Here is a 14,857-nt window from a genome sequence, read left to right as displayed (position 1 = left end):
TCATATCAAGTCCAGAGAGTGAAAGAGCCTTGCACAAGGGTACAAAAACAGATTTTTCAACTTTTAGGTTCAGCGATTCAAACAAGGGACCTTTTGGTTACTAGCCCAATGCTCAAACCACTAGGCTACCTGCTGCCATGAATGCCAAGAGTTTTATATTTCTGTGGACGATGGCACAGTACTAGTAGAGGATGGAGTAACTGACAGGGATCATTTTTACTGCATCCTTCCTTCTCTTTCTCTCTCTCGCTCTCCATGCTGATCTACCAAAAGGACGGACAGTGAATGTGTTTTACAGTCTGACAGCGGTTTCATATCAGCAGCGATACAAAACAAATCTTCAGCTGGCTACCACCTCCGTGCCTCAGCAAAACCTCGGGATAAAGGTGCTTGGTTAATGACTGGTTAACACTGAAGAGATGGCATTATACATGTCATTTGTTTTACCCCTTTTTCTCCCCAATTTGTAGTTACAGTCTTGTCTCATCACTGCAACTCCCTTACGGACTAGGGAGAGGCGAAGGTCAAGAGGCGTGCATCCTCCGAAACACAACCCAACCAAACTGCTTCTTGACACAATGCCCGCTTAACCAGCCACACCAATGTGTCGGAGAAAATACCGCAAACCTGGCGACCGTGTACTACACCCAGCACGCCACAGGAGTCACTAGTGCAGGATGGGACAAGGACCTCCCTGCTGGCCAAACCCTCCCCTATCCCAGATGACGCTGGGCCAATTGTGCACCACCCCATGGGTCTCCCCATCGTGGCCAGCTGCAACAGAGCCTGGACTTGAACCCAGAATTTTTAGAGGCACAGCTAGTACTGCTATGCAGTGCCTTAGACCACTGCGCTACTCAGGATGATACATGTAATTTGGGGGGGGTGATCAGAAGAATATGTCAGTGAAGATATCAGAAAGACTAGCAGAAAGGATGTACCCTGTTTTACGGAATACAACACAGAGAACGCTTGAGGGGTAGCTGACATTCAAAGAGATACAGTAGGCTGAAAAAGATGGAATCACAGAGGGAAAAGTAAATAAACAGACAGCATAGGGAATGGGATATGATTAAAGGAAAAGAGAAAGGTAAGAAAAAAGTCATATTCAAAAGCTTAGAACTTAGTTAAGCCAAGTTAGACTTTATTTGCTTAGACAGTGAGAAAGTCACTGGAAAAACATTACATTTTAACAATGGTATGAATTCCATGAAAGACAAGGAGAATAGGGAATAAAAGGAGAGGCGAAATAGTGTTGCTCTGTGAGACAGTGTCTTTAGGGATATTCATATGATTCCAGTTGGATTTTCTAAGCCTTTTGTGTCTGTCATTATGTTACTGGGCACTGAAAGGAGGACAGAAGAATACCTACAGGGTTGGCAAGGGGAGCCATCTTCTTTTGAAGGGCCTAGAGTGAACAAAAAGAGCTCTGGAAATGTAGTAATGGCATCACACCTATTCAAGAAGGTAATGTGGTATCTGAGACAGTGGATCACAACCCGTCTGTCTGACTCTGAGCTCCCATGTCTACCTCCTTTGTGATGGAGGAGACATTATTCCTGAAAGCTGTGGAATTATTTTAAGAGAAAATCAGATGACCACATGATGGGATTCATATTTCTAAAAACCTGTCATTTAATTTGATATGTTCCATTTCATTTAAGTTTTGTTCAGTCCCATGGCTGGCTGCTTTAACTGCAATGACCCATGTTATTCTTTATTTCTTTGAAAAAATATGATTGCTGCATTGACAGAGAACATGTCATCTCCACTTTAAAATAATCGCTGGCACACTGAGATCTCATTCGTGAAAGCTCTTTAAATCAAATCAAATGTGATTGGTCACATGCACATATTTAGCAGATATTATTATGGGTGTAGCGAAATGCTTGTGTTCCTAGCTCCAACAGTGCAGTAGTATCTAACAATTCACAACAATATACACAAATCTAAAAGTAAAAGAATGGAATTAAGAAATATATAAATATTAGATCGAGCAATGTCGGAGTGGCATTGACTAAAATACAGTCATTTTGGTAATCAGGCCTCTAACTGTTGTGTCATCTGCAAACTTGATGATTGAGTTGGAGGCTTGCGTGGCCACGCAGTCATGGGTGAACAGGGAGTACAGGAGAGGGCTGAGCACACACACTTGTGGGGCCCCTGTGTTGAGGATCAGCGAAGTGAAGGTGTTGCTTCCTACCTTCACCACCTGGTGGCAGCCCATCAGGAAGTCCAGGACCCAGTTGCACAGGGTGGGGTTCAGACCCATTTCCCCGAGCGTAATGATGAGTTTGGAGGGTACTATGTTGTTCATTGACTATAGCTTAGCATTCAACAACATTCTTACATAGGTATTCCTCTTGTCCAGATGGGATAGGGCAGTGTGCAGTGTGATGGCAATTGCATCGTCTGTGGATCTATTGGGACAGTAAGCAAATTTAAGTGGGTCTAGGGTGTCGTAAGGTGGAGGTGATATGATCCTTAACTAGCCTCTCAAAGCACTTCATGATGACAGAAGTGAGTGCTACGCGGCGATAGTCATTTAGTTCAGTTACCTTTGCTCTCTTGGGTAAAGGAACAATAGTGGACATCTTGAAGCAAGTGGGGACAGCAGACTGGGATAGGGAGAGATTGAATATGTTGGTAAACACTCCAGCCAGCTGGTCTGCGCATGCTCTGAGGACACGGCTAGGGATGCCGTCTTGGTTGGAAGCTTTGCGAGGGTTTACAATCTTTAATGTCTTACGTCGGCCACGGAGAAGGAGAGCCCATAGTCCTTGGTAGTGGGACACCTCGGTGGCACTGTGTTATCCTCAAAGCAGGTGAGGAAGGTGTTTAACTTGTCCGGAAGAAAGATGTCGGTCTCCGTTACCGGGCTGGTTTTCCCTTTGTAATCCGTGATTGTCTGTAGACCCTGCGTCTTGAGTCTGAGCCGTTGAATTGCGATTCCACTTTCTGTGCTGACATTTTCCCTGTTTGATTGACTTACGGAGGGAATGTGTAACGAATCTCGTCCTCCTCTTCTGAGGAGGAGTAGCGAGAAGGATCGGAGGACCAATTTGCAGCGTTGTAAGTCTTCATTATGTAATATTTAATGAATCAAACTTAACACTGAAATACAAAAAACAATAATGGGAACGAACGAAAACCGAAACAGTCCTGTCTGGCGACATACACAAAGACAGAAAATAAACACCCACAAACACAGGTGGAAAAAGGCTACCTAAGTATGATTCTCAATCAGAGACAACTAATGACACCTGCCTCTGATTGAGAACCATACTAGGACGAACACAGAAACCAACATAGAAAAACAAACAGACTGCCCACCCCAACTCACGCCCTGACCATACTAAAATAAAGACAAAACAAAGGAGCTAAGGTCAGAACGTGACAGAATGACTACACTGTTTGAATTCGGCCATATTCCTAATCACCTAGCCATGGTTATAATGCAGTGGTTCGCGCTTTCAGTTTTGCGCAAATGCTGCCATCTATCCACGGTTTCTGCTTTGGGTAGGTTTTAATAGTCTCAGAGGGTACAAAATCTCCTATACACTTTCTGATGAACTCAGTCACCGTAACAGTGTATTCGTCAATGTAAGCACATTTCAAGACATAACCGTATATTTCACTGACCCTCTTATCATAGAAAGTGTCCCAAGTTAGTGAAGTATTTCCAGAGATCTCTAATAGCGTAAACTTGAGAGACACTGGTCATTAAGAAGTTGTCACGCCACTTTAGGACTCAGTCAGATGAAGTGTCTCTGAGCCCACTTTTCCAGGTGGAGGATGTATGGAGCGGGGTTTTTTCTCCACTCACAGGTCTGTGGAAGACCATCTGTTCATGAGGGTTTGATATATCCTCAGCAGTCTGTCACAGACACTTCTGTCACCTACTATCTGCGAGGTGAACACCTCCTGTTCTGCTGCCTCCTGTGTACATACTGTGCGTCTGAAATGGAACCCTATTCCCTATAGTGCACTACTTTTGACCAAGGCCCGCATAGGGCTCTGGTCAAAAACAGTGCACTAAATAGGAAATAGCATGCCATTTCAGATGCAGCCATACAGTACACCCACCCTGGGTGGACAGAACAGAAACCAGGGAGGAGTCTGAGGCAGACAGGGACACCAGTACAACAGCTTTTTGTTTATTAGAGAGGGATGAAGATTTATGTCTGGCACTGGGTAGAGCGTTGGGCGTGGGAGTGAAAGAGCGGAGTAGAGGAGGAGAGTGGTTAAGTGGGTGGGTCAAAGGAGCCTAGATTTACTGCAGATTGATGTGAAGAGTCTCCTGCTGTGTTTACAAGCTGCCTCCCTGGTATTGCGAGGAGAGAACACTCCGTGGAGAACACACCATGGAGAACACTCTGTGTGTGGAGAAGACTCTGTGGAGAACACACAGTGGAGAACACTCCGTGGAGAACACTGTGTGTGGAGAAGACTGTGGAGAACACACAGTGGAGAACACAATGTGGAGAACATACAGGGACTTGTAATAAGATACAATAATAGGACAGTTCCTGTTGCATCATACATGGGAGAGCTCAGTGTTTGTACTGTATATCACATCATAATCACGGCTAGAGGAGTGGACTCCACAATATATAAATATGGGTTGCACTGTACTGTATTCTCTAACGTTACAGTGCTGTAAGAGTGCCACAGTCAACTACTTTGTCTGATTATAGGATGCTGTAATAAAGCAGCTTATGTTTCACCATAATAGAGAAACATGTGTTTCATATACTGTATAACTATACATACCCAGTGGGGAACTTCCAGTAAGACTTTCTGTACTGTTTCCAGTGTCTATGTTACACTATCACTCTATGTGTTGACATGATTATTAAAAAGCGCCTGAGGGGCATTGATCGTCTGGTGTCCCCCTGCCTGGGGTGTGAATGATCCCAGTGTTATCAGTGATGGGAGCAGCATACTGCCTCATCTCCTCTCCTCTCTGGGTCTCAAGGATACTGCCTGGCACCCCTGTGGAGAAGCCCTGTTTTAGGCTGTTACTCCCAGGCTATGTGAGAGATCTGTGAGGCGTGAAGAGGAAAATTGAGTTTTAAAAAGAGAGAGAGTGGAGACAAAGAGCTTAGAGGATGCAGGTGATATCACACTATTGTCCAGTGATGAGCCATTGCAATTGTGTGTGTGTGTGTGTGTGTGTGTGTGTGTGTGTGTGGTTCGCATAGAGCATCTCTAATGAGACCAGTGGAAAAGCAGAGACAGTAGAGGGGTTGGTCAGGGTTGGGGACGGGGGCGGGGTCGTCACACAAATGGCCAATTAGAGCTAGTATTAGTAGTTCCATTTCCCCATCTCATGACTCTCAATTTCATTACAGAATGAAAATGAATGGAATAGTATAGTGATGATGTCTTTGCTTTGAAACATTTCTGTGAATAGATTGTATAGCTTCATCTCATAGTGCCTTTTAGTGACTGATGTGCTGTGGTGTTCCGAGCTGGCAGGGAAGGGAGATGAAGATGGGAGGGTGTGGTGCATTGTGGGTAAGAGAGAGAGGAGATGCCGAGATGTGGGCTTCTGGAGTGTTTTAGTGAAACAGATGGATGACATATTAGTATTGTGATTCTGAAAATGATTAATACACTTTGCTTTGTAAAGTTGCAACCAAATAATCTATGCTGAATGCACAGCTTCGTATCCCAAATTGAACTGGACTTTTAACCTGCACCTCAATCACACGCCACTTCTCCAACTTATTCTAATGCCTGGCCAGCGTCTGTCCTCCAGGGTCCCTCCCAACTGCCTTCGCTCACCTTAGAATTACGTGGGGAAAGCCAAGCTCCAAAGAGTATCCATTTTCTTTTAATGTAGCTCATCACGAGGGTGGCAGGTAGCCGAGTGGTTAGAGCCAGTAACCGTTGGGCCAGTAACTGCAAGGTTGCTTGATTGAATCCCCGAGCTGACAAGGTAAAACTATGTTGTTCTGCCCTGAACAAGGCAGTCAACCCACTGTTCCTAGGTCGTCGTTGTAAATAGGAACTTCTTCTTAGCTGACTTGCCTAGTTAAATAGATTAAAGCTGGGAGTCTACAGAAAATGTCAAGAAAAATGTTAACGCTTTCATGTCTGCCAAGCATACAAACCTTAACTTAATGTCTTCTGAGTCATTGAAGGAGACACATTGAAACGACCCACCCCCCTGGCTATTTCTAAAAGTGTAAACATAAACTACTGTCTGTCATACTTCCATACATCTATTTACAATCATGTGTGCTGAAAGGTGTTCTGCACAGACTGTACATTGTTTCTGGTTTACACAAGTTTACACAAGACATGGATGCCTGACTTTGTCAAGAGATGATGTGGGTGTGTGTTGATTTCTATAATGTGATGCGCTTCGATTATAACAGACACTTGACATCTGCTTAGTTCTATTTAAATGTATATTAGGAAAAGGTTGTCATGTTGGAGATGTACAGTCACCCACAGAGTACTGCACTACCACCCCCAGACAGGAAACCATACTAGCAACTCTACTTGGTTCTGAGTAGATCTATAATACGCTTGCTCTGAAATGAATCCACACCAACGTTACAATCATGGAGTCTCAACTACATCTTAATTGCTTTTTCTCAGTCAGTCAATAATTTGTTAGCATTTTGTACTCAGTGGATTCATTTGATCTCCCTCAACGAATCCTGTGCCTAATGATAATTGTGTTGTGTATAACCCCTGAAATGAATGGTTGATAATGACAGGCTTTATGACCCTGTGTGTATCTGTGTGTTTGTCCCTCCAGACGCTGCCCACCACGCAGTACGAGCTGGAGATCGTAGCCCAGGACATGAAGGGAAGAGACGTGGGACTGACAGGAACAGCCACGGCAACCATCACCATCACAGACAAGAACGACCACGCCCCAGAGTTCACCCACTCACTGGTGAGTACAAGCACCGCTGCCTGTTCCCCACACCCCTATTCCCTGTCCTCTGTCACTTGGCCCCTGTCCTCATTGTTGTCCAAAGGTGGATAAATGTCAAATAAACTCAGTGTAATGATGACCAGATGGAGTTGTCATACAGACTAGTGTGTATATTGAGTTATATAACAAAGTAAATAGTGAGGTCTTGAGATGGGACCACTGCTACCAGTTCTTATCATCCTCCCTTTCTAGTGCTCCTGTTCTGCAGGCAGGTTCACCAGTCCTTGTAGTCCTCCAGTCCCAGCAGAGACCATCACTCCTCAGTCAGATAGACAGACCTTGGAGAAAAACAGCCCCAGTCACATCTATCACTGTAATCGCAGACGCAGCTGGTGACGGGCGTGATTCACATACAGGTGATGGAGTAGGTTTCACACACATAAACACACACACATACCAGCAATCAACCAGTTATCCTCCCTGACCTCTGCTTTTCCATTTAAAATGATTGTGTTATAATTCTCGAAGCCTGCCCTAGGAAAGGCACAGTGCACATCAGTCGCTGGCCTGTGTGTGTGTGTTTATGTATGTGTGTGTGTGTGTGTGTGTGTGTGTGTGTGTGTGTGTGTGTGTGTGTGTGTGTTCACATGTAATGAACAACACATCACAGTAGTCAGGTGGTATGGGTGCACAAGGGAGATAAGGGAGTGTGTCTGTGAGTTTACGCTGCTATGATCATGGTGTTGGTTTCCTTTGTCAGTACAGCCTCAAGGCTCTAGTAGAAACCCTGTATAGCACCCGTAACCCAATACAATAGAGGACAGGCTAACCGAATGAACAACAAAGACAACATGAAAGTATGAAAAGGAATTAAAATAGTTTGGGGAGGGGCCTCGTCCCCGAGGGATGATCCTCTGAGCCAGATGCTGTGATGCCGGTAGCCCTATGCGGGGTAGCTGGCATCACAACTACTCCCCCATCTGTGAGAAAGAGGATCCGGTGATCAGCTGGTGGCGTTGGGGAAGTGAAGGGTCGGCTGTGAGCCTTTTGCTGTAAGACGCAATTGAGAAATATCAAAATAGATAATAAACTGAACTTCAATGGCTGTGCCTTTGCAAAGATAAAGACATTTCAACAGATGTTTTTTTTAGCGCAAACTGAACCATTTTATTGTTCGAAAGTCATATCTTACAAATGTTCTATTAAATCTGTCCTGCAGAGTGTGCTGTCCTTTGGTCTGATATGCGTGTTCAGAAACATGCTTCAGTGCTTGATTTAATACGGCGGGAAGGATAATTGGTATAGATCAAGAATCAGCCTCCAACTTGTACACAAAACGCATCCTCCTAAAACCTGAAAGCCTTTTACAGGACACTACTCATCCTGGTGGGATAATAAAATTGATCTGAATCTGAGAGAAACGAGTCCTTCATTTAAGTACATCACAAGATGTATTCCCATTGGTCAGAAGAGAGCAGTTCTTAGTGAGCATGTAAAAAGAACATATAGGTAGAGTGGTAAAATACGCCCTACGTGGAGCCAACGTTGAAGAGAACAGCTATGAGTTAGCATGATCCTGATGTTAGCTCACCCTTTTGAAAATGAAAGCACCAGAGCACGCAATGCTTTCCGAATGAATATACGATTTGACAAATCATTTACTCAAGGCAGTCATGGAAATCCAAAATCGTTGAATGAGCACTCAAGTAATCTTGAAGCTTGAAGCACTGGCCCCAGATGTGGAAAACAGCACGGTTCGCGCTGAACTACTTCGGCTGTTAACTACGAGACTTCAAAGACAAGAGGCATGAAGTTCAGCAACAACACGTTTAGTGACAAGAGATTGTTATAGAAGTTGCGCCAAGCCCAAGCTATCAGTGGCATGACTGTGCGACAACCAATGAACGATAATCACGCTAGTGACTTTGACATTGTGTGGGGTAGACTGATAGCCAACCAGCCTAATAATGCTTTTTGGAAGATACAAGCATGAAGGGAGATATCTGATTGCTACCAGTAGTTGCGGTATGACCGCCAATGAATTAACATTTATGAACATGCCTAGAGTGATGAGAAAATAGGCGTACTGAGCTCAAGCAGCACGAATGAAATATTCCCCACTGAAAAAAATGATTTGATAAAATAACAGTGCTATTACAAAGCACCACTTTAAGGTAAAGCTACAACAAAGACAACAAAAGTAACCTACGCAATTAGCCACGATAGGCAAAGGTATGTCCATGTATCTGAACAGAGAGGATGTGGATGAGTCTGCTGTGAACCTTCTGCTGTAAGACGTAAGTGAGAGAACCATTGGTGAATAACAATTGGTGGGAAGTTTAGCAAGCGCTAAAGTTGCATTATTCAGCTGTGCTCATTGGCCATAGGGTAATAGGTGATTGACATTCTGCACGTGTCTAATTGATATAGTAAAAGTGACATGACACTGTGCTGTTGATGAGAACATATCGACAACGGTTATAAATTCCTGCTGCGCCCATGGAAAGGAAACAATGTGAATATGTCATGCTTACGGGAGGAAGGAGCAAGCCATTCAGACTGCCTTACTGATTGAACCTACTCTATCAACCTCATTACCCACCAGCCACACTGTCTCTATTTTTCAGGATCTTAGTGCACACAGAAAACTGCTCCTAACAAACTTAACCTATTTGCCTGTTTGTGCAAACTCATGATGCATTTGTCAAAAACTGCAACTGTTGCGTTTTTCTTTTTCTTGAGGTGAAGGAAAAGGCATTAGGCCCTTAAGCAGAGGTCGTAATGTTGAGTTGTGTGGTTTTTAATGGAAATGCCCAGCGCTGTTGTCAGGGTTCGAGACACATCACCTTGAACTTCCGCCAGGCTGGCTCCCATGATGCATTGCGGTGTCAGGGAAGCGTTGTAAGAAGTGGATCTTCACACTGAAATGTTCCGGCTGAGGAGGCATGCTGGGGCCATGCTGAGTGCACTCCGTCCCTGTCCTTACTTAATGTCTCCCATCTTTCTTCTGGGGATCCATTAAACAGCGTGGAGAAATGTATTTCTTTTTTTAAACATAGCCATTTAAGTCGCTAAGCTTAAAGTCCTCAACCTGCTCAGCAGCCTCTAACCTGGAATCATGAATCATCTCTTTATGACTTCATACTATTGTGTGTGTGGGTGTCCATGAGTGGGCATGGTTATGTGAATGTGAGCACATTCATAGATATTGAATTCCACTCTCTTGGAAAACCTTTTTAAATAATAGATCCCACTGGGCACAGATGGCAATTCAATGTCTATTCCATGTTGGTTCAACGTCACTTCATTGAAACTACGTGGAAACAACATTGATTAAACCAGTGTACCCAATGAGATCCTTCCGGATATTATATTGAATGTTTTCCAACTGAAAACTCTGTAGATCAACATAATTTCTAATAGAAAATAAAAGCATCTCCTGTTCGTGCTGCGTTCAAGCAGAGAGGAAGACATGTTCTGGTTTACCTTTACCTCCAGAACGCATAGGTGCTGATAAAGTGTTGGCATGACTCCACAACACTGTTGTCTACTTGAAGATGTGCCTAACTCAACCAGTTGGGATTCACAATGTACCCTGCCTCCCCCCATGCTGTTGAAATAGACTTTAGAGTAGTGAGATATAATAAAGCCCCCCAAAGACAAACATGGCTTGTAAGGGATCACACATCTTCTACTGCTCTGTAAACACCATTCAAAAGACGACGTTCAGTTGGATTCGTTTTTTACTCTGTGTTTCTCTCTTACACTGTGTGAAACATCCCCCTGAAATGCAGTTACCAAGTTCAGATAGATTCTAACTCATTAGAGATTCTGAGTGAAATTGACTCACACAGGTGCTGTCTCCTGTAGCTGGAAGGCAGGCTGGGGTCATCATAGAACAGAATTGTTTCATGTCTGTTAATGATGGAAAGTCTACAGTATGTTACAGTGAGTCAGTGGTAAACCTATCATAGTGTTCCTAGTTTACTTAGACCATGTACTGGCCATCGGTGGGTGTATACAGATTCTATACACACTCATGATTCTGTCGAGCTGCACTAATATTCTCTTTACAAAGTTTCTCTGAGGACCCTGTGTAAATCCAAACTTTTTTCATCTAAGACTAAGTTGCTCTTTCATACTTGGGAATTTATTGCATTCTGTGAAGCATCTTTAGGGGATTGGGCTCCACAATGATTAACTAATCCAATTTTTATAAGAGTGGAAACAAGCAAAGATGATTGGGAATCGCCTGATTAATTTAAAGAATGAATATGTATGCTTGATAGTAGGAGATTAATACCACTCCTGATGAAAACCAACAGCAGTACACCACAGGCTTATGTTGTCTTACATTATGTATGTACTCTATAATCTAATACTGTGCTAATATCTAAGCATCATATTTGACAGATACTTCTGTTGAACCTTGTTCCTATTTGGGCCGCATAGTGTAAAAATAGAACACCAACCAATATCACAACTAGCTACTCCACACAGTGTATGTAATTGGGTATTGTCTGTATGTGTGTTTATTGACCAATGCCGTTTACTGACCAGGGGACTCGGACTATCCCTTTCACTATACATGTCAGCCTTGATCACTGTTCAAGGCTGCTACTTCAGTACAGCACTGACCACTGATCCACAGCACTAAAACACAAATAAAACAAAAATAAGGAAAGGTTATACACCCAGTATCAGCCCCCATGACATAATCTCTACTTGTCCTGATGTCTCTCTAACTAAAGTCTGTGGTGACACAGAAAGGAGAGGATAGTGACACTGCTGCCTGGTACAAGGGGAAAATGTACACCTGCCACCCCCCACTCCCATCTCACCCCCCTCTGGCCCTGGATGATAACTGGCATCTAATTTCTGACTAGCCCGTTCCATTGTCCCATAGCAGCCACTGATCTGGCTTATCAGTCTTGCCACTCAGGGAGACTGACAGCCAATCCATGCCCTCGCTCCCCTGTGGTGACAGGAGAATATGCCCGCCGTCCAAATGATAATGATATTAACAGTGATGGCTGAGACATGGTCTGTCCAACCCAGGGCCAGGCTGGGCTCTCTATCAGGGCTGTGCTGTGTCTCACAGAAGGCTGCCATACGTGTGTCAGGGATTAGAACTGGGCTGCATGATTGCTCCACTAGCTCAGAGATATCTGTTTGTCTGGGAATGTCTGTCTGTAGCTGGGGTGAAATGGTCTATGTCTGTGTGAGAGAAGAGAGTGATAGAGAGGGGCAGGAGGGAATCTGGGGTTAGGATCACTTCAAATGCCTTCTTTGTTTCTGCCTGAATCCTTTGTGCTGACAAAGATATCCAAATACATCAGATTTGGTATTTTCCTTGGGTATAACCTATCAAAGTAGATAAGAGAGTCAATACATTTGGCTTAGCCTTCCCTTTCTCTATCATATTCAGACAAGAGAAGCCATTTGGCATGAGAGTCCATTGGTCATGGTAGGAGACCATGGGGTGTATAACAATTATTTTACATAATTGTGTATGAAGAGATCTGCAATCCATGGATCTCATCATGTCATTTAGATGTTGAGATGAATAGGTAACCTCTCATTTTACCAGACTCTCAGACAGACATAAAGGGATGATTAAGCTGAACAAAATGTGTTTTAGCACCACAATTGTCACAGAACACGTCAACTTTGTTTACATATCACAGATGACAAGAACACTCACTTGGATATAATGTCCTCCAAAATGGGACGCATTAGCTCATCACACCATTGACGTAGCCACGGACGCTAAAAGTTAATTGAATCCCATTGTGACGCATGGGGGGACATGATTTGGCAGGTGGACAGTATGCGGCATGATCGGACCTCCTGAAAATGGCTAGAGTGTATGAACACTTGAGTGGATTGTTCGTCCTTCAGGTCTGAAGCATGGAGAGGAGAACAGAAGACACCTCTTCAGGGAGCATTGAAGGGTCACCATTCAAATAGCTCATAGCCTTTTGGTCTCTCTAGTTTTCAAATACAGACCTACCACCAACAACTTAGTCATTCTGTACCATTTCATGAAGTTACACATTTTATTTGGATGATACCACAAGTTCACATTTCAAGGGATGTGACTAAGCATCTCTACAGGCTATCCATTCGTAAAATGAGTAATGTATATGTAAGTATCCGTGGATAGTCAAAAAGCTTTATTTCTGAACTTTGTTCTAACATAATTTACATACTCTGTGCCTAGAGGGTGTTTAGACTAAATCTCAAACTAAATCATATTAAGGTTGTTGTCTTCCTTCCATGTTGTCACTCTTTTAGTGGAGCTCTTAAGGGCATTCCCACTGAGCACTTTTACACTACATGGTGGCAAACTGTAGCCAGTGGTGTAAAGTACTTATGTAAAAATACTTTAAAGTACTACTTAAGTAGTTTTTGGGGTATCTGTGCTTTACTTTACTATTTATATTTTTGACTACTTTTACTTCACTACATTCCTAAAGAAAGTATGTTATTTTTACTCCATACAAAGATAGAGGTGAAGGGTAGAAGAGAAGTGAGTGAATGAGGAGAGAGCGAAAGAGAGAGAGGGGGCCAAAGGAGAGAGTTGAAGAGAAAGGAGTGGAAAGAAAGGAGAAGGACCTGAGCCTAGCTCATCATGCTGGCCTCATCTCAGATGAGTAGACTTGAAACTTCTCAGATGAAGTTTCAAGTCTACTGCAGCGCCATCTCTTGACTGGCTGCATCACCGCTTGGTATGGTAACTGCTTGGCATCCGGCGACAAGGTGCTACAGAGGGTGGGGCCAATGTCCCTGCCTTCCATGACCTCTATACCAGGCGGTGTCAGAGCAAGGCTCGGAAAATTGTCAAAGACCCCAGCCACCCAAGCCATAGACTGTTCACACTGCTACTGCACGGCAAGTACTGGAGCGCCAAGTCTGTGATCAAAAGGCCCCTGAACAGCTTCTACCCTCAAACCATAAGTCAGCTGAACAGTTAATCACATGGCTACCAAGACTATTTGCCTTGACCCTTTTTTGCACTGACGCTATACACACATACACTTGACTCTGTCCACACTCCAACACACACACACACACACACACACACACCCTAGTGCTACTCTGTTTGTCTATCCTTATTGCCTAGTCACTTTTACCCCTACCTACATGTACATATTACCTCAACTACCTTGTACCCCTGCACATTGGCTCTGCACAACAACTCCTTTTATACAATATAGTTAATGTATAACTATTTTACATTTTTCTTTGCTAATTTTCTTACTTTTTAACTCTGCATTGTTGGGAAAGGGCTTGTAAACTAATCATTTCACAGTAAAGTTCACACCTGTTGTGTTTGTCGCATGTGACAAATAAAATGGATTTGATTTGAAGTGAAGTGAGAGTAGAAAAGCTGCATTTTAGCCCCAGTCCCTAGGAACGGTTGAAACACTCTTTCACTAGACGTGACTTTCTAGCAGTGGTGTAAAGTACTTTAGTAAAAATACTTTAAAGTACTACTTAAGTCATTTTTTGGGGTACCTGTACTTTACTATTTATATTTTTGACTACTTTTAATTCACTACATTACTTAAGAAAATATTGTTGTTTTTACTCCACACATTTTCCTCGACGCCCAAAAGTACTCCTTACATTTTGAATGCTTAGCAGGACAGAAATGGTCCAATTCATACGCTTATCAAGAGAACATCCCTGGTCACCCCTACTGCCTCTGATCTGGCGACTCACTAAACACAAATGCTTTGTTTCTGAATGTTGGTGTGTGTCCCTGGCTAGCCATAAATTTAAAAAACACTAACAATTGTGCCAACTGGTTTGCTTAATATAAGGAATTTGAAATAAGTATTAAAATGATAAATTAAGTATATTTTAAACCAAATACTTTTAGACTTTCACTGAACTAGTATTTTACTGGGTGACTTTCACTTTTACTTAAGTCATTTTCTATTAAGGTATCTT

General features: G+C 43.2%; 1 protein-coding gene across 1 annotated transcript in view; it reads left to right on the top strand.

Moving 5' to 3' along the window:
• Positions 1-14,857, top strand: part of cdh13 (cadherin 13, H-cadherin (heart)) — a 518,891-nt gene that overhangs the window by 389,053 nt on the left and 114,981 nt on the right. The window contains exon 8 of the mRNA XM_036954055.2: positions 6,776-6,916. Coding sequence (XP_036809950.1) covers positions 6,776-6,916 — 141 coding nt within the window. The remainder of the gene's footprint in view (positions 1-6,775; positions 6,917-14,857) is intronic.

This window comes from Oncorhynchus mykiss, chromosome 2 (genome assembly GCF_057628025.1).
Source record: "Oncorhynchus mykiss isolate SJ-2025 chromosome 2, ASM5762802v1, whole genome shotgun sequence".
NCBI lineage: Eukaryota > Metazoa > Chordata > Actinopteri > Salmoniformes > Salmonidae > Oncorhynchus > Oncorhynchus mykiss.
Note: the sequence above shows the minus strand (reverse complement) of the source record. Positions and strands in the feature narration are given on the sequence as shown.